The following is a 19,302-nucleotide window of genomic DNA, read 5'->3' on the forward strand; positions in this document are numbered from 1 at the left end:
TTCCCAACCTTTCTACTGGATTAGACTTGTCGCTAAGGGAGACCACAGTGAGAGGAGGATGTGGATGGCGGTGGATGGTTTGGCCCCGGGCAAACAGGTCATGACACTGTTGGAGGGCTGTCTGTGCCCACCTGCGCACAGAAGCGCCGCGGGACCAGCATCACGAGGGCCAAGAAGGCAGAGAAAGCAGCTTCAACCACCACCATGAAAGGGCAGACAGGGGCTGGTGTCAGAGGCCCTGCCACTCACACGTGATGACTGGGGGGCTCATTCTCACTCCCTCGCACCACCCCCCCAACGCCTGCACCATCCCTCCGCTCACCCCCAGCCTCGGGGAGCACTCCCTCTTGCACTGCCACCCCCACTCAGGTACCCCAGAGTAGCAACCAGAACTCATGGAGCCCCGCACGCCTAGGATGCACGCAGGCCCCAAACAGGACACGGCCCGGGCTCTGGCCAAGGATGAGCAGAGTGTGAAAAGGAGCCCGTTCTTCCCAGTGGACGGATCTCAAGCACCTGACACTGAACAGAAGAAGCTAGCCGCAGAGGCTGCTACAGTAAGATTTGTCTCAAGACAGAGGACATGTTAAGGGCGCGCACACAGCTGATGAAAGCCGTCAAGAGAGCATCAGCTTAGCCTGAGTCGTCAGCCAGGGGAGGTGTGAGTGCGGCCGGCAGAGACCCGCAGGCAGCTGCAGAGCTCGGCCAGCAGGTGGGCGGGGACTCACACCTGCTCCCCTCACACATGACTCCAGCGGGCACGTCACGCCCACCATGCTCGGGAACTGGTGCTAAATTAGATGCCTGTTAAGGTCATTCTTCAGAAATGCCTCTATAATCCCACCAAGGGGGGATTCGGAGGGGCATTTCCCTTCAGGAAGAGGTCCTCCTGTTTTCAAGTAGAGTCCAGACCAGCCTCCTCTCGGTCCCCAGCAGAAAGGGAACGGAAGAAGCTCCAGGCTCTGCGACATTCTATGTCAGACACGCCTCAAGAGGCCACCTTCTGCAGCCTGACCCGGGCAGGGGGCTCCTCCAGGATGCCATCTGTAACACGGGACAGCGGGTGGCCCCCTGGATCACAGACGCCGTGCACACGAGGGCACCAGCGCACAGGAGCCGTGACCAGGAAGACGCCTCCCGCCACCTTCTCACCGTGGGCAGTCAGCAGAGGCACCACCGCAGGCCTGGAAAACAGGAGATGGCCCCAAGGGCCGACCTCTGTGGACACACGGAAGTCACATGCTGGGTCCTTCCTGTCTGTGCATCACCGGGATGACAGAGCAGGGTCCCGCCTGGAGCTGCCCTGCGGCTGGAGGGAGCACCGGGGGGCCCGGGAGCACCGCTCGCCCAGAAGTCTATAGACCCACTGGCGGAGCATCACGGGCAACAAGCGAACACACTCCCGGCTGCAACTCATGTCGCGTCCCTGCTGAAGAAGAGCCGGAGCGACATCTACATGGCGAGCAGCCCGCACAGCTCCCCGGTCTCCTGCACAGAGAAGGGAAGGGCAGGCCTGGCATGCGGGGGGCTTTCAGCCAGCGTGGGGTTGGCATGGAGGAGGGAGGGCTGGCGGGAGAGATGAGGAGTGGAGGGCAACAGCTGCCCGCCCGGGGTCAGGGCCCCGGGCATGGTGTGGACACCCCGGGCAGCTGCCAGCAGACTCAGGGCAACTGGGGACATAAAAGGATTTCCTCTCTTACTACACAAGTGCCTGTGATGCAAAAAAAGTAGTGTATGGGAAAAAGAGCACATATAAAAGGGGAAGAAAAAAGAGACGACACTCTGCTACAAGATGTGAATGTATGGGAATAGAAAAGGGCAGCATCTCACATGAGCTCCCAGACAGAAGAGGTGAATTTCTGCACCTTGCAAATATGTGACAGATATTACAGGTGACTGGAAGGAGGGGTCTGGAATCTGGAGACTCCACCCCAACCAGACCCTGAGGCTGTGGCCAGGTTCTCTAAGCCCACTTGAGGAAAGGATGAAGATGGGTGGGCTTCAAGCTAAGAGACACCAAGTGGCTCAATGGTAAAGAATTGGCCCACCAATGCAGGAGACGCGGGTTCGATCCCTGGGTCAGGAAGACCCCCTGGAGGAGGAAATGGCAACCCACTCTAGTCTTCTTGCCTAGAGAATCCCATGGACAGAGGAGCCTGGCGGGCTACGGTCCATGGGATCACAGAGACTTGGACACGAATGAGCACACATGCAAAGCGCCCACCAAGACCTGGTGAAACGTCCAAAGTGCTGCTGTGGGCACCGACACCCCACACAACAGCGGTGAAGACGACAGCGGCGAACCCTCACTGTTAGCATCTGCTAAGTGTGTGCCATGCTCCCGGCGCTGTGACTAAGTACTTTAAACCCTGACGCCCCCCAGGCATGATTTGGGGCCAGGAGCGTGGGCATCACCCAGGAGAGCTGCTTGAAGCTGTAGATACCCCAGACCTGGAACCAGGACCAGCACTTAAAGAGGCCCCAGGGCTGCGGGGGAACACAAACAGAGGAGAAGCCTTCTCAGGGTGCATTCATTCACTGTGGGGGCACAAGGGCCCTGGCAGGGGGCTGCCACACCATCTCCCATTTCACAGGGGGCAGAAGAGGCAGCTCACCCCAGGCGCCACCACTACTCGGGGCCAGGAAGGCACTTGGCTCGCACCCACTACCAGCCCGGCCCTGTGTCAACGTCGACAATGACGTGTCTCAGCTCTGACCACCACACGTCCTCCCCCACCCCTTCTGAAGAAAAATATCCCTCAGGCCCCCCAGTACCTAATTATAAATACGAACAGAAAACACTGTGAGTAAACTCCTTAGGTTTTTCTTTCTTATACAACTTTAAACAAAAACAAATGTGCAAATCAAACATAAAACTTTGTAACTAATACACTTTAAATGGAATAGATTGCATGGAATTCTCTAGGCAAGAAGACTGGGGTAGGTCCACCCATTCCCTTCTCCAGGGATTGAATTCGGGTCCCCCGCATTGCAGGCAGATTCCTTCCCATCTGAGCACGAGGGAAGCTCCATTTCAAAGGCAGAGAGCATGTTCATTTGCAAGAGGTGGTTCTGCTCAGCTGACCGGCTGGCATCTGGTCCCCAGAGCCAGGCAGGACTGGTGAGGCGCAGGCTGTTATCTCAGGGGCCCTCATCACTGCCCCGCCTCGCCTCAGTCCTAACGGAGGCCTCCTATCAGAGCACCGCAATTCCCAGCCATGCCGCTGGGAGCTGAAACAACAGGCCCTGCTGGCCATCCAGCCCAGTAGAGGAGCTTAGTCATTTTAAGATTATCATTAAAATGCAAAAGCAAAACCACAATGTCCTGTCTGCAGAGAACTTGCAGGTCACAGGGCAGTAGCCTCAGATCTCAGATCCTCTAAGCTCTGAGCTATTTTCCTTCTCAGAGACTCTTTTGGTAAGAGGCTAATTGTGTACATCATTCCTGAAGGGAATCAGCTTTTACAGTCTTATTGGGATAATTGTTCAATTACTTGTTTGCTTTTTGATGTTGTTCCCCTCTCCCACCCGTACATGTAAAAATTATTTCCACGCCATCTTCGGTCTTCCTCCCTTACAAACAACACCTATCAAAGCAGGGCAGCCCATTGATTGGAAGACGTGCCAAGAAGTGGCAGGTGCTAGGCAGAAGGGATACTGCCTTTTAAATAAAGCCACAGCAAGCATAAAGACAATAAGGAGAGGTGACATGTTAATCCAACCACGACCCCAGGTTGATGAATCATGGTATCACTTTGGATGAATGGCTAGTTACTGCCGAGCGACCGCTTGCTTTTGCTGCCAATGTGGCACCTGTCTACACCTGCACGAACACACTTCTCTCTAGGTCGTCACAGACCCACCCCATGATGCAGGCTCCTGTCTGGGGCTGGTCTGGAGCATGTGTGCACACATGTGTGGTTCTCATTTAAAAGTTTCATGGTTTCGGGACGTTCTCGGTGTCTTTCCCTGGACTTGGATGACTTCACCCTCTGCCGCTGCAAACCACAGCCCACAGAAGGTGGCATCTGTGGACCCTGCCGTGAAGCACACAACTGCTGGGGGCTCTCTGCCCCTGGGGGAAGTGACTCCGTGTGTGACCAGAGAGACAGCAGGCTTGACCGCTCACACACTGCTCCACCCAAACCCGCCTCCATGAGCTCACCTTATCCCTCCCGATCGGAAGGGGCATCGCTGTGTAGAGATTCTTCCTTCCGTCAAACACTGGTTTCCGATCCCCAAAGATCTGTGTTTTAAAGTGCTGAACCATATGTTCCACTATTTCCCTGAAACAAGACAGAATTTGCATAAAACGTCAGTAAAACCAGGGAAAGGGCATACAAGGATGACATTCTTTTGACACAGGTTTTTAAGCAATTTTTATAAGCCCTGTGGCTCGTTTTAATAACCTGACTTTCAAAATAAAAATAAATAAATAACCTGACTTTCAACTTCCATCTACAAGAAACCAAACTAGACCCTTGGGTGCTTGACGCTCACTCACCCCGAGGCTCAAACACGGGAGAGCCCCTCCATGCCCTTGCTGCGCGCACCTATCCAGCAGACAGCGCGCCCCCTCCTGAGGCCGAGGCCCCTGCCCGTGACAAAGCACTCCCGCCCCACGACACCGGGGGCCAGCGCAGCCTGGCCTCCCGCTTCTGTAACCCGCTGCAGAACACGCTCTGGGTGCTGCTGCCTTTTCAGTCTGGGCTCTGGAACAAAGACCCTGAACCTGACACAGAGGTTTGCTGTTCTAAGTGACAAAGATTCTGGGGCTGTCAGCTCCTCGGGCAGCAGGAAACCAGCGGGCACGAAGCAGCTGTTCTGCTACGGGACTTGAGGACTGAGCGGCCTGTGACCCCACCTCGCCCCCGCTCTGCGTACCTGTCCACCCACCAGCCTCTCCGCACTCCCAGCAGAGCAGCACTGCATGCCCACCTCCTGACTCTGTCAAGGGCAGAGGACAGGGAGGCGTGCCGGGGCTCAGCCTTGCCGCAAGTCTCTGCCTCACTGGCTTCATGAGGAACGCACCGAGCCTCTGACACCCACCAAGAGACCCCAGCCCAGCAGGTATGAAGCCTCCAGGACAGTTGGTGCCGCTCTGACCCCGACCCCGCCGCCCCGACCCACAGCTGGGGTGCAGGCTCACCCGCCGCCCCACACACTACCCTGGGTCACCCACGGCAGGGTGGCCCCTGCCTCCACGCTGTCTCCAGACCACTGCTCCCCAAGCTGCGAGGACCCCATCTTCTTGGCCAAGACTTCACCGTCAACTTAAAGTCCAGATGGCTCTATTGGGATGTCCCACCCACATTCAAAGCACAAATCACCCAACTGAATTCAAGTTTATTGTGAACAGAATTAAGAGGGCACACGCCCCAACTTTTCTCTTAAACACGACGAGGCGATTATGGGACAACCTCACTTATAAACACAGATGCAGAACAAAATAAGAGAAAGCCACACCCTTCATGGCTCCTCTCTCCCCCAGGATTGGAGTAAATCAGCCAAACCAATGTGGTCCTCCCTAAAGGGACCAGTGAAGTCTATGACAATGAAGGGAAGACTTCCCTACGGTCAAGTGTGCAGGGGATGAGGGGCAGGGGACAGCTAGTGCCAAGAGGCATACATGACTCTTTATCGGGGCACTGAAAACACCATAAGATGCTTAAAAACAAAACCACTAACTGATAAACCATATTCATGGACAGGAATATTCAATTTCCCAAGTAAATTCACTCTTTCGATCCCAATAAAAATCCAGAGGGGCTAATTTTTATCTGACAGGATTTAATAAACTGTAAAGTGTATTTGGAAATATCGAAGGATAAAGGCCAGTAGGCACATTCTTGAAAAAGAACACAGTGGATGCAGAAACCGTGGCAGAGACAGTGGAGGGACAGACAAGCTGAATTCAGGACAGACTCGAGGACTCAGAAAATGACGCACAGATGCAGACATCTCACTTATGAGAGAAGGAGCAGAGAGACAGGACAGAGTACAAAACAAGCGAGCCAACATAACAAAACAGAGAGACTCATAGAAACAGAAAACACATGTGGTTTCAGGGGTGATGAGTGAAACACGCAAGGGAGATCGAGAGCTATACAAATTTCCAGTTATAAAAATATACTTCACTAAACATTTTTAATATATTCTTTGGTTAATCTCTAATTACACAAATTTCTGCATTAACACACTCCCATTGTGAATTTCAAACATGGATAATGCGCTAAGTCTGCCCAGAGAAGCTCTACTTCCATCTCTTCCCGGAAGCAACCTTATCATCTTCAAACCTACGCATTTTACACAAATACATAGGTACATTAAAAAACAAAACAACCAACCTATTACGTTTTTAAACACATGGTTCTGGAGCTTGCTGTTTTCCCAGGATGTGTGTTTAAGACCTTCCCTTGTCATTATATATACAAAGTGGCATCAAGTCTAGAGATAGAGATGTTACTGCATTGTATACTGTAACATACTATTGACAAACCATATGGTTGTCTATACTTCCGGTTGTGGTATTCATACTGTGAAGCTCCATTTCACTGCTGTCCATGGTTTCACAGTGGTCCACAGTGTGTTTATTTAAGCATCCCCAGGGGGTGATTTGAAACGATCTCTTTTCCCTCTCTCTTTTTGCCATGACAATATTAGATGTGCTTGTACACACATCTTTGGGATAAACACTTAGAAGCAGGATTAGTGAGTCAAAGATCTATGGGGTATGAAGCCACCTTCTGAGAAGCCTGGACTGGTGCACATTTCCTCCTGTGAGCAGCAGGCTGCAAACCACACGGGCCAGGCTGCACGGCCCCCGCTTCCCCTGCACAGACTGAGCTCCTGTTCAGGGTTCTTCAGGAGCCACTTCACCGAGCTCAAGAGGAGTAAGAGGGAAAGGACAGTCGGAGATCAGGAGCACACCTTCTTCCTTCGAGCAGCCCACCCTGTGTGTCTAAGCACGGAAGTGCTAATTCTGGCCTCCTGGGAAGGTTTCCGGTGCTGGCGGAAAGGCCTGCATGGCCTGAACCAGCCCTGGGCACTGGCTGTTGCAGGTGACCAACTGCAGCCACAGGGACACTAGAAGCCTCTTGAGAAGACGGACCCCGCCTTACACCGAACCCCCTCCCACAGCTCCACTCAGGACGGTGACTACTGCACTGCCAGGGGTGAGGGCACACTGGGCTAGCATTCATGATGGCGCATCAGAACCTGTGTAGATGGCATTTTTCTCCCAGTGCTGCACAAAGCCTCAGGGCTGAATGTATTAACTGCCTACTATGTGCACTGCACAAGTTTTGGGAACTCAGAACTGACGCATGCTTTAACACAGACTGCAGTGTGGAAGCACACGGGATTCTGAGGTCTCCCTGGACGGCGTCAGTCTGGGGGACAGCCTGCGGCACGGACCTCCTGCGTCCGACTCCCGCCCACTCCGGGCTCCCGTCTTCCAGCGCTGCCCTGCCCACTGGGGACACGAACCACGTCTCCCTTGGCCCCCACCGCAGCCCAGGGCACACTGGAGGTTGCACAGTGGTAGCACGGTTGGAGACAGGGACTATGTCAAGGGGCTAGCGCGTCATGGGTTCTCCTAACACAAAAACTTTACTTCTGACGTTTTCCAAGCTATTTTGACTAATTACACTTTTGAGATTGAACCTGAGCCAAGGTCCATCAGAGTCACCAGCAAAATGAACGCTGAAGGCGCACACGGGAGGAGGCAGCAGCCCTCAGGTCTGCTCTGAACCCAGGCGAGCAGCAGGGCACACTAGTGCCTGGGCTGGCCAGGCCACAAACATACGGCTCAAGATTCATCGGGGCTACTTCCTGTTTGACTCAATTTCTAGACACGGGGCAACTTTAGAACCTTGCAGTCACAACTACAACAGGTCTGTGGGAGCAGAGTCAGGTACACACATCCCATTTTAGTCACCATCAGCCTTTTTCTGCTGCCAGATGACAAAGCCTTAGTCATGCCTATTTTCATAAAAGAAAGCTTCTTGTACACTGTGGTTGATGGCATAATAAGAGCCCACTGCCGCCACACCAAGCCAAACCTCAGGAGACGTGCTTTTCCGTGCCTTCATTCCGGCTCTAAGAGTATATCCAAATCACAGATTCTCACAGGATTCTGTCCCAAGGAGACTCAAAATCAGACACGCCCGCCCATTCATGGAGCGTCTCAAAGCATGTAGGGCACAGTAAAAGACCCCAGAAGACCTTCATGAACAAAGCTGTCTGAACCAGGTGTGCCCAAAACCCTGGTTTACACACACATTTTTAGTAAGCACGTATTTAAAGGACCTCATATAACTGTCAAGTATTGTTTGTTTGGAGACACATCTCTTGGGGATAAATACGCAGAAATAGAATTGGTGGGTCAAAGGGTGTGTACTATTTTTATTTTAACAAGTACACCAAGTCACTTTCTAAAAAGTCTGAAACAATGTGTACGAGCCGCACTGAGTCCATCCAACTGTTTAGTTTTACAGATAAGGGAAAACAAGCCCCAAGCATTCTTTCTCTTACAAAGACTCATCAGGAAAAAATTTACAGCAAAGAGTATTTTATAGGGTACCAGTACAAACCAGGTAACCAATCTGACTTCTCAAACTGCAACTCAGAATTCTGTTTCTGACCATGACAAAGTAGGAAGACTTATCCTCCCATCCTACAAAACTAGTAAAAACATGAGAACCATTTATGGCACTGGAACTGAGGCAGTTTAGGACTGTGATTACTGGGGGAAGGAAAACAGACATTCACTCTGCTGGGAGTAATTTCCAAACCACAACAGGATACAGGAGCGTCAGAGAGCAGCAGTCTTGTCCTGAGGAGACAGGAGCAGCAGAGATGGGAATCCATGCGGCTGGGTACCGGAGAAAAGAGCAAATACATGATGCTCAGGGAACAAAAAACCCACTATCCACGTGAATAAGCCAAGAAAGGTGACATGTAATCTAAGGGAAAACCTGCCAATAGAAACAACCTCTGAAATGACCCACATGTTGTAATCAGCAGACACGTGCTACTATAATAAATATGCTATTACTATAAAAACATTCAAAGTCATCAAGAAAAAAGATGAGAATGAACAGATGAGAAATAGCAGAGAATGTAAACTATGAAAAAGAACCAAATGGGAATCCTAGGACCAAAAAGTACAGTATATAAATGAGAAAAATTTATTGGATGGTTACCACAGAAGACCGGATATTACCAAAATAGAGTGGGGAGGAATAAATTCATGTTAAAGAGAGACCAATGAAGGCTACCCAAACTGAGAAAAGAAGGGGAACCTTTTTTTTTTTTAATTACAATCACAAGACAGTATCACATGGTCTAACACACACAGAATTGCAATCCTGGTAGGAGAGGAGGAAATTGGACAGGAAAAATAGTTAAATGATGGCCAGTATTTCACCCGAATAACAGACACAAACATACAAATCCAAAAAAACTAAAGGATCCCAAGAAGGAAAAATACAAAGAAAATTCGACCTAGGAACATCACAGTCAAATTGCTGAAAAGCAAAATTAAACAGAAAGTATTTGGAGGAAGAAGGCAGATACATACTGGGGAACTACAATTAAAAAACAGAACAGAACAAGTCCCTGAGATTCCATCAGAAACAACGAGTATTAAAAGATAATGAGTGTACTTAGCCACTCAATCGTGTCCAACTCTTTGAGACCCCACGGACAGTAGCCCACCAGGCTCCTCCGTCCATGGGGCTTCTCCAGGCAAGAACACTAGAGTGGGTTGCCATGCCCTCCTCCAGGGAGTCTTCCCAACCCAGGGATCAAACTCAGGTCTCCTGCATTGCAGGCAGATTCTTTACCATCTGAGCCACCAGGGAAGCCCAAAAGCCAATGTAATAACATCTAATTTAAGGTACTGGGGGAAAACTGCCAGTGTAAAATTCTACATCCAGCAAAAACCTTTCAAAAATGAGGAGAAAGTTAACTATATTTTCAGATGTTAAAAAATGCTGGGAGGATTCATCACTGGCAGGTTTGCACAAGGGTAAATGAACTGGAAATTCTTCTGGGTCCCCCAGAGAAGGTTTGAATCCTGTTTACTACACATCTCTTATGTCTACTTCTGCTTCACTGACTACTCTAAAGTCTTTGACTGTGTGGATCACAACAAACTGTGGAAAATTTTTAAAGAGATGGGAATACCAGACCACCTTATTTGTCTCCTGACAGATCTGTATGCAAGTCAAAAATCAACAATTAGAACCTTACATGGAACTGGTTCAAAACGCGAACCAGCTGGGAAAAGAGTATGACAAGTCTATACACTGTCACTCTGTCTAACTTATATGCAGAGTACATTATGTGACATGCTGGGGTAGATGAATCACAAGCTGGAATCAATCAAGACTGCTGAGAGAAATACCAACAATCTTAGATATGCAGATGATACCACTCTAATGGCAGAAAGTGAAGAGGAACTAAAGAGCCTCTTGAGGGTGAAAAAGCTGGCTTAAAACTCAACTTAAGATTATGGCATCTGGTCCCCTCCTTTCATGGCAAATAAGATGGGGGAAAAAGTGGAAGCAGTGACAGACTTTATTTTCTTGGGCTTCAAAAATCACTGTGGATGGTGACTGCAGCCATGAAATTAAAAGAGGCTTGCTCCTTGGAAGGAAAACCATGACAAACCTAGACAGTGTATTAAAAAGCAGAGACATCACTTGGCCGACAATGACCAGTATAGTCAAAGCTATGATTTTTCCAGTAGTCATGTATGAATGTGGGAGTTGGACAATAAAGAAGGCTGAGTGCCAAAGAACTGATGCTCTCAAATTGTGCTGTAGAAGACTCTTGAGAGTCCCTTGGACTGCAAGGAGATCAAACCAGTCAATCCTAAGGGAAATCAACCCTGAATATTTATTGGAAGGACTGATGCTAAAGCTGAAGCTCTGATACTCTGGCCAGCTGATGAGAAGAGCCAACTCACTAGAAAAGACCCTGATGCTGGGAAAGACTGAGGGCAGGAGAAGGGGGCAGCAGAGGATGAGTTGGTTGGATGGCATCACCGACTCAATGGACATGAATCTAAGCAAACTCTAGCAGACAGTGAAGGACAGGGGAATCTGGCGTGCTGCAGTTCACAGGGTTGCAAAGGGTCGGACACGACTTAGCAACTGAACAACAAAAGAAAATGAAATGAAAAGTGAAAAGAAAAACAAGCTTCAGCCTGGGTGAAAATATTTCCAGTATAGACTCAAACCTAGAATATACTAGTTAAAAGCCCTACAAATCAGTAGCAAGACAAATACAACCCATAAAATAGGGGAAAAACCTCAACAGATATTTTACTAAAAAATAACACATGAAAAGGTGCTCAGTTCATTGGTTATCAAGAAATGGAAATTAATGCACAATAAGTTGGTGATGGACAGGGAGGCCTGGCATGCTGCAGTCCATGGGGTCACAAAGAGTCAGACACAATGAGCGACTGAACTGAGGAAACCATTACACCCTCACTGAAATAGCAAAAATCCCAAAGACTAACTGAGCCAAGTGCTGATGGTGGCACGTGGGGCAGCAGAGCCTCATGGCTGCTGGGAGCGGGAGACGGTGCAATCGGCGTCCCACGCAGCTAAAGCTGCACTACCCTCTGACCCACCTACTCCACCCCCAGGTATTCACCCAAGAGAAGCGAAAACTGGTCCACAAGAAAGACTTGAACGAGTATGTTCCCAGGAGCTTCATTCATCACAGCAGAGCACCGGAGCACCGAATGGAAGGACGAGGAAATGAATGATGAAAATAATCGCATCACTACACATTCCTCTGCAGAAAGAGCAAGAAGATCTCAACTTGCACAGAGCCGCAGGTCAGGCTCACAGCCCGCTGAGTGAGAGGAGCAGGGCGAAGGCGACTCTGTCACGGGCCGGGCGCCTCCATTCACCCCAGCGGGCAGGGCGCCTCCAGGGCAGACCACAGAACGCTGTGGGGGGCTGGGTTACAGGGCAGCTTTCTGGGGTGAACCCTCACTGAACTGCACACTGACAGTGTGCACTCACTGTATCTCAACACAAGAATGTTAAAAAGCAAAGAACACAATGGAAGCTTCTCTGAGGGAAAGAGGTCCCAAGGGATCTGCTGAGACCTGAAGGGTGGATTCGTCTTAAAAGACAGACAAAACAGAATACCTGTTAACTCTCCTTGGGCATTTCTCTGGCTTGATATCCAACTCATAGTGATAGATGTCAATTTTTGGAATGTCCATTTCAAAGAAGTTGGCCTGTAACTTGATTGTTCTCCCGGAGGTCCCGAAGTCGGGTCTGGGTGGAGGCTTGAAGGCATATCCTTGGATGGGTGGCGGTGGCGGAGCAGGAGGCGCGAGCGCTGGAACACAAAGAGGACGCCCGTGACCCAGGGCCTGGCTGCCCGCCGCCTCCCACCCGGGACAGGCCCCACAGGCCCGCGGGCACGCCCTCCCGCCTTCTCCACGGCACCTCCTCCTCCTGGAGCTCACCCCACTCCCGCCTGGGGCCACCTGGTCACAGAGCCCCCCAAGCACCAAGCTCGAGGCCCCCCCAAGGCGCCCGCTCCTCGACCCCCGGCGGCCTCCTCCCGCACACTGTCCTCAGCCCTCCTCACTTCTTAGGACGACGGGCTCCTCGCAGTTCAGACCCTCCCCCCGCCTGCGCCTCCATCAGTGAGTGAGCTGCGGCCTGCTCCGGTCAAGACCCTTCCCACACACTTTCCACGGCCGACTGCTCAACAGTGCTCATCAATTTCATCTGCTTTTCCCTTGAACGCCTCCTTTCCTATCCACCTCGGCTCAGACAGTAAAGCGTCTGCCTACAATGCAGGAGACCCTGGTTCAATCCCTGAGTTGGGAAGATCTCTCAGAGAAGGAAATGGCAATCCACTCCAGTATTCTTGCCTGGAGAATTCCATACACCGAGGAACCTGGTAGGCTATAGTCCATGGGGTTGCAGAGTCGGACACGACTGAGCGACTTCACTCTCTCTGCCTCAGCTTGGATTCCCGTGTCATCCTGGTGGTGACATGTCATCCAGGTGCCCCCCTCACTCCATGCAAACACTTCTCTGGCCCCCAGCACGCAGCCCCAACGCTGAGGCATTCGTGCCTCGGCCTCATCTCCTGCCGCAAACAGACCAACGCCGCCCCCAAGAGCCAGCTCGCGCCTCTGAGCCCCGCACACGCCGCTCCCGCCCACAAACCCTGAGCAGCTCCTTCAGTCCCACAGCCCGTCTGCCCAGCTCACTGAGCTCCGCTTCCAGGACGAGTCTGCCGCGTGTGCTGCCGCCACCCTTGGCCCTCGGCCTCCCCAGCCGGACCACGAGAAGCCCAGCCGGACCACGAGAAGCTCGTGTGCATGTGATGCACATGAGCCCAGACACACCGGATCCACCACTCCCACTCACACCAGAGGCACCCAACTCAGATGAAGGAAGGTCACCAGTGTCCTCTATGACGGACCACCGAAGTCACGCAGGAGGGGGTTCACAACACCAAGAGTCAACAAAGTCAAGTCTCCCCGACACCAACAGTCACACAGACGCAGTGATGCCGCATCCCAAGGACCACTTCCTCCACGACGCCCCTCTCCCAGGGGCTTCTGACAGCTGTGCTTGGGTCAGCACGGCACTCGACTACGCCTGCCATCTCTCAGCCTGGAAGCCAAGGCTAATCACTCCCTTCTCTACCACAGACCAAGATCACCTCCCCACAAAGGGGGCGTCTCAACAGTAAGCCAGTTTATGACTTAAAATGCAGCATATACACCAAAATTTAAAAAAGAAAATTATAAACCTCTCTGGTTACCATACTTGTTATGTATATTTTGGTTCTTTCTTTGCGTACGAGAGATTAAAGATGGAGCAGTGTGAATTATTAGCAAAGAAGACAAGGCCAGAGGGTCGTTAAAGGGACCAAGATCCTCATGGTGGTATCTTTCCTCCATGACTTTTAAATCCATTAATTTAGTGTAGGAGTGCTCCCACTCAACAAAGACAATTAAAAAATAAATAAAAAACCACTACAATATTGTAAAGTAACTAGCCTCCAACTAATAAAAATAAATGAAAAATAAATAAATAAAAGAAACTTCATCTCAACTCAAATTTTCAGTAATTCCATTAATAAAATTCAAGCTGTGGTTTTAAGGAGGGAAAAAAACCAATGAAAACAAATTCCAATAACAGAATACCTTAAATTTTCGCTCAAATATCTTTGCTTCAAAAAAGTCCTCATTTAAAAAAAAAATTCCATGTACTTCAGTCCCTATTAACATTCACGGGAAACAAAAGCACTCTACAAAAAATAATAGAAGCTGTTCTTACTGTATTTCTGACATAACAAAAAAACTCAGAGAGTCCTTGAATTACTTGTTTTCTATTTGGGTTTCTTTCTATGAGAAAACAAACATGCTCTAAGGGTTATTAAATCTCTCTGAGTCAGACCACCTGGAGACCTTCCGGTCTCTGCACGGGGCTAGTGTGACTTCACAGATGACACTCACAGCCTTTCACAGCAGCCAGTCACTGCAACAAGCTGCCTGTGTGCCCCACGCACGCAGCGTTCCCGGGCCCAGAGACAGAGGACACAGGGGGGCCCAGGCCCGCGTGCCACCTCCCAGGAGCACGTCTGAGTGCCGGTCACCCAGCGCATCACTGTGCCTACTTCTCCACCGTCAGCAGGCGTCACGGGATGAGGGTCCCCACCACGCCAAGGAGCGGCCCCTCTCGCTCCCCAAGGACAGATGCAGACTCTCTGCACTCCGCAGAGTGCCCACAGGCACGAGACCCCTGTTCTTAGGTGGGTTCTATCCAGCGAGAAGAACGCTGTGAGTGTGGTGTCAAGGCTGAACCTGCATGTCCCTGGAGAGGTCCAGGCACGGAGCTACAGGGCAGCTTCAGGAACTGGAGCACAACCCACAGGGAAAGGAGTCCCAGCTCACAAATCACTTTCAGGTTTTTTTTTTTAATTAAAAAAATTTTTTTAATTGAAGTGTAGTTGATTTATAAGATCATGTAAGTTTCAGGTATACAGGGTAGCGATTCAGTCACACACACACACACTTACTTGCTCAGTGTGACCCCATGGACTGTAGCCCACCAGGCTCCTCTGTCCATGGGGATTCTCCAGGCAAGAGCAGTGGAGTGGGGACTCCCCTGGTGGCATAGTGGATGAGATTCCACCTGCCAGTGCTGGGGACACAGGTTTGATCCCTGGTTAGGGACGAGTCCTCATGCCACAGAGCAACTAAGCCCGTGCTGCAACTACTGAGCCTGCCCGCTTAGAGCCTGTGGTCCGCAACAAGAGAAGCCCCCACAATGAGAAGCCTGCACACTGCAGCGAAAAGTAGTCTCCACCGACTGCAACCAGAGAAAGCCCATATAGCAGTAAAGACCTAGCACAGTCACAAGTAAATAAATAAAACTAAACAGACATCTACGATTAAAAAAAGAGAAAAGAATAGTGGAATGGGTCGTAATGCCCTCCTCCAGGGATCTTCCCAACCCAGGGATGGAACCCAGGTCTCCCGCATTGCAGGCAGATTCTTTGCCATCTGAGCCGCCAGAGAAGCCCATACTCACACACATCTGCCCCTTCCCAGAGTCCTTCCCCCTAGGTCATTACACAGCACTGAGTACAGTCCCCTGTTCTCCCAGTAGGTCCCTGCTAATGCGCAGTTCCTGACTTTGCCTCTCAGCTACGCGGTAGAGGGGTCGCCTCTGAACCCTGAAGCCATCCAAGGCCCGGACAGTGACACAGCTGATGTGCCCATGCCGGGGGGGGGCGTCTGCCTGCCTCACCCCACAGCTCGGCCACGGGCCGGCCTGGGCCTCCTCTCAGGCTGAGCCTAGCACTCCTACAGCCCCAATACCCACCACCTGGATGTGGAAGCCGTGGAAGCAAGGAGAACTGTTGGCCAGTTGGTGTTGCTAACCTGTATTAATAAAAGCAATGGGGCAATGCAGTGGCAACAAATACATAAAATACACAAGGCATTTATTTCTTCCCCGCCTTGAGCTTTCAATCATGAAAACATGGACAGTTCGTGGGAAGGCGTATGGAATATAAAACCCCAGGGTAAAGCCCTGTGAGCTGAGGGGACAGGTGTGGACCTGTGTTTGTACCTTCGGGAAGGAAACCCTCGCGCCAAGGGATGTGAAAGCCGCACGGCCTCGGCCCTTGAGGACACCACAGGTCTGTTTTTCTGAGGCGCAGAGAGTCCCGCAGGTAAACCGCCAAACAGGCAGGAGGACCCACTAACAACGCTTGGGAGGTGGAGGGCGCGCCAGCTCTCCTCCCCGAAGGAGGGACGCGTGGGCACGGACAGCGTCTGATCTGGGGGAGCTTAGAAGCCAGCCTAGCCTCACCCAGGTGAGCTCTGCAGACGTCTGCCCTCCATGGCCACAGCAGGAACGGGGGCTACGACACAGGTACCTGGGGGGGTTGGGATCAGAGAGAAGGATGAGGAGAGGACACGGCCCCCACCCCCCGGGGCACACGCTCCCTGGTCCACCTTCTTGCCCAGGGCTCCAGGAGCGGGTGCCACCAAACACCTAAATAAACGGAAGCCCAGGGAACAGCCCGAGAGGAGCAGGCATCTGGGCAGACTTCCCGGAGGAGACGCCACCGAGCTGGCATTAGGCCAGGAGGCTGCAGTTCTGGCTGCCCAAGCGGGCACCCCGCTGCAAATCCCCACGGCAGAGGGCCCTGTCGTGCCAGCCGGGCACGCGAGTCCCCAGCTCCCAGCCTCTCTCACACCTCCTACACTTTTCACAGAGAAACACAGGTCTGACCCCGCTGTGAAGCTGCCGGCAGACACCCCAGTCCACGCCCCTCGCCAACCCCAGGCCACGGGCACAGCACATCTCCCATCCTGCAGCCAGTCGGATCGTTTGGTCTGGAATGATCTCCTGCTGGGAGGCTCGCCTCCGCACGGGCCACACGTTTGGGGTCTGGAGGGCGAGTCCTACATTCTCATCCAGAAGTACCAGATGTCACAGCGGGCGAGCTGCCAACACAGCCCGGCCACATGGGTGAGTCAGCCCCCAGCGTCCACTCCTGACCATGGTGCGGGGGCAGAGGGCAGCGTCAGGGACAAGGCGGGCACCCGGAGCGTGCTGCGAGGCCGCTGACGGTCCAGCGCGTGTGTCAGGCCTCCATTTTTAGAGCCACAGCTCAATCAGTGAAAGGGAAACATGTAGTGAATGAGTAATCCACTTCCTGTGTGACTAACCGGGTCATAGAAACCAGAGAGCTCTCCCCAGAGCCCGCAGGAGCAAGCCTGTCACTCCGCTGGTCCTCCCACAGAAACCCACCCCCCAGGGTCTGGGCTGTCGCAGAGTTCAGAGGAGGGTCCCAGAGCAGGGTGCGGGACCCCTGCCCCCTCACCGACTCCTGACAGCCCCACCCCAGTCCCCAGGAGCGCTTCACTGGTCCCATCCCCCACCCGGAGCTGGGGTCCGGGGTCACAGACCCGAGGAGGCGCCCAGAGCCCACTGACTGCATGGACCAGCATGGGCCGGGGCAGAGCTCTTCCCAGCTCCCAGGGAGAGCCCGCGGGAGACCCCCAGGGCTCAGGGCAACCTCACAGTCGGCTAAGATCCGCCCCCGCCCCCATCCGGGAGACGGAAGTCCGCCTCCTTGCAAAGGCTCAGATGACGGCGGCTGGTCCTTTCCTGATGAGAGCACAGGACACCGTTTCCATTCAAGGAGCCGCCGCGCTTCTCTGCCCACGATGGCAGACGCGGGCGGACTGCATGAATCCTTCCCGTATTGTAGTCTTCCCTCTGATTATCAAAACACACACTTATTACAGAAGATGTAGAAAAATACAAAGAACACTTCGATCAGCTATTGTGCCGGAAGCTGTGTGTGGGGGCTCTGCCCCCAGGCAGCGCCGCCTCAAGCCCTCGAGGGAGAGTAGCCGCGTGCTGTGGTCCGGCCCCGCGAGGTCCCTCACTTGGGGCATGATCACAGCCGCCACCCGCTGAGGTCTGACTGTGCACCCGGAGGAGCAGCGCACGTGGGGCCTGCCTGTCAGGCGGCAGCACTCACAGGTGCTTCTTCAAACCCAGGGAGTGCACGGCCTGCTGCTGGGCCTGGTTATTAAACATGCTATCGTGTTACGGTGTCACTCTTCTGCTTTCCTGATAAACCATTTCAATACAATCAGTTTTCTTTGTCATCCTATGTGCGTTGCTTTTGCCTTAAAAAACCATCACTCTGGAAAGGGACTCATCACACGTATCACCAGACTGACAGAGGGGCTCCTGACCACAGGCCCTGGGGAACTCCCTCCTCTAAGGGGACAGGGTGGCCTTGTCTCTAAGCAGGGAAGAGGATGTTTTGGTGGCTGCGAACGTCACAAATCCTTTGCGGTTTCTGCGGCGGCACGGAGGGTGGGCAGGTCTGACGTTCCTCCACCAGGAACAGCCGTACGGGCCGATGGGGCCTCTGTCTCCATGGCTGCCCCGTGATCACCCATCCCTGATGTGATGTGAGCTCACAATGTACCCGCTGCCATGACAACAGGCTTTCCAGGCTTCTGCTCATCACACAGGCCGCCTACCATACAGCAGAGTCGGGAATTGGAAATCAGACATTCTGATAAGGGCTGACAGCAGTGCCCCAGAGCCTGGAGGCTCTGCCCTCAGTTCACCCAGGGCCACGACAGCAAGCCAAGTGTCCCAGTGAGAAGTGTTGAATCGGGCCAACCCGGTGAGCAGGGGGACAAGCATAACTGTTCAGAGAAGCACTTCATTTCCACTGTTTTCCACATACTTAAGCCCATAGAACTGAATTTTCCAAAAACTGCAAATTACATCAGGTCAGGCACTGGACCTGGAAATCTGATGGGGAGAAGACGGCCCGCGGCAGCCTCACTCCAGCCTTCATGGGGTGTCTGCTGCTACAAACAGGGGCCAGCTGACACCATCAGGCTGAGAACAGCATCCCCGGCCATAGACGACTGGAAATAAATCACAGAGCTTGGAGCTAGGAGTCACCTTAGAGTCACAGAGAGAGAGGGTAGCACCCCTGCCCCCTCCCTGCTCTGAGTCATGGACTGCGAAGGGCTCTGGGCAAGTGCCGGGGCCGTGACGTTGAGACAGGTCTGGGGGCTGGTGTAGGGAAGGGATGGAAACAGGAAGTACCAACCAGGCAGCGGGCACCAGGGCTTCCCAGAAGGGGCTCAGCTGCCTGCACCACCCCGCCCCCACACACAGTGCTCCTGCCGCCTCGTCTTATTACGAGTTAGCTGACCTTCAAAAGCAAAAAGATCTGCCTGAC

The 19,302-nt window shown here is 52.5% G+C and overlaps 1 protein-coding gene across 2 annotated transcripts in view; it reads right to left on the reverse strand.

Annotated features, from left to right (window-relative positions):
• The window catches only part of AGO2 (argonaute RISC catalytic component 2), a 91,419-nt gene that overhangs the window by 36,651 nt on the left and 35,466 nt on the right, over nucleotides 1-19,302 (reverse strand). For both annotated transcript variants that reach the window (XM_065903367.1, XM_065903366.1), the window contains exons 2-3: nucleotides 12,177-12,372; nucleotides 4,166-4,286 (exon numbers count right to left, since the gene is read on the reverse strand). In XM_065903367.1, the coding sequence (XP_065759439.1) occupies nucleotides 4,166-4,286; nucleotides 12,177-12,372 (317 nt within the window). The remainder of the gene's footprint in view (nucleotides 1-4,165; nucleotides 4,287-12,176; nucleotides 12,373-19,302) is intronic.

This window comes from Muntiacus reevesi, chromosome 12 (assembly GCF_963930625.1).
Source record: "Muntiacus reevesi chromosome 12, mMunRee1.1, whole genome shotgun sequence".
In the NCBI taxonomy this organism is placed as follows: domain Eukaryota; kingdom Metazoa; phylum Chordata; class Mammalia; order Artiodactyla; family Cervidae; genus Muntiacus; species Muntiacus reevesi.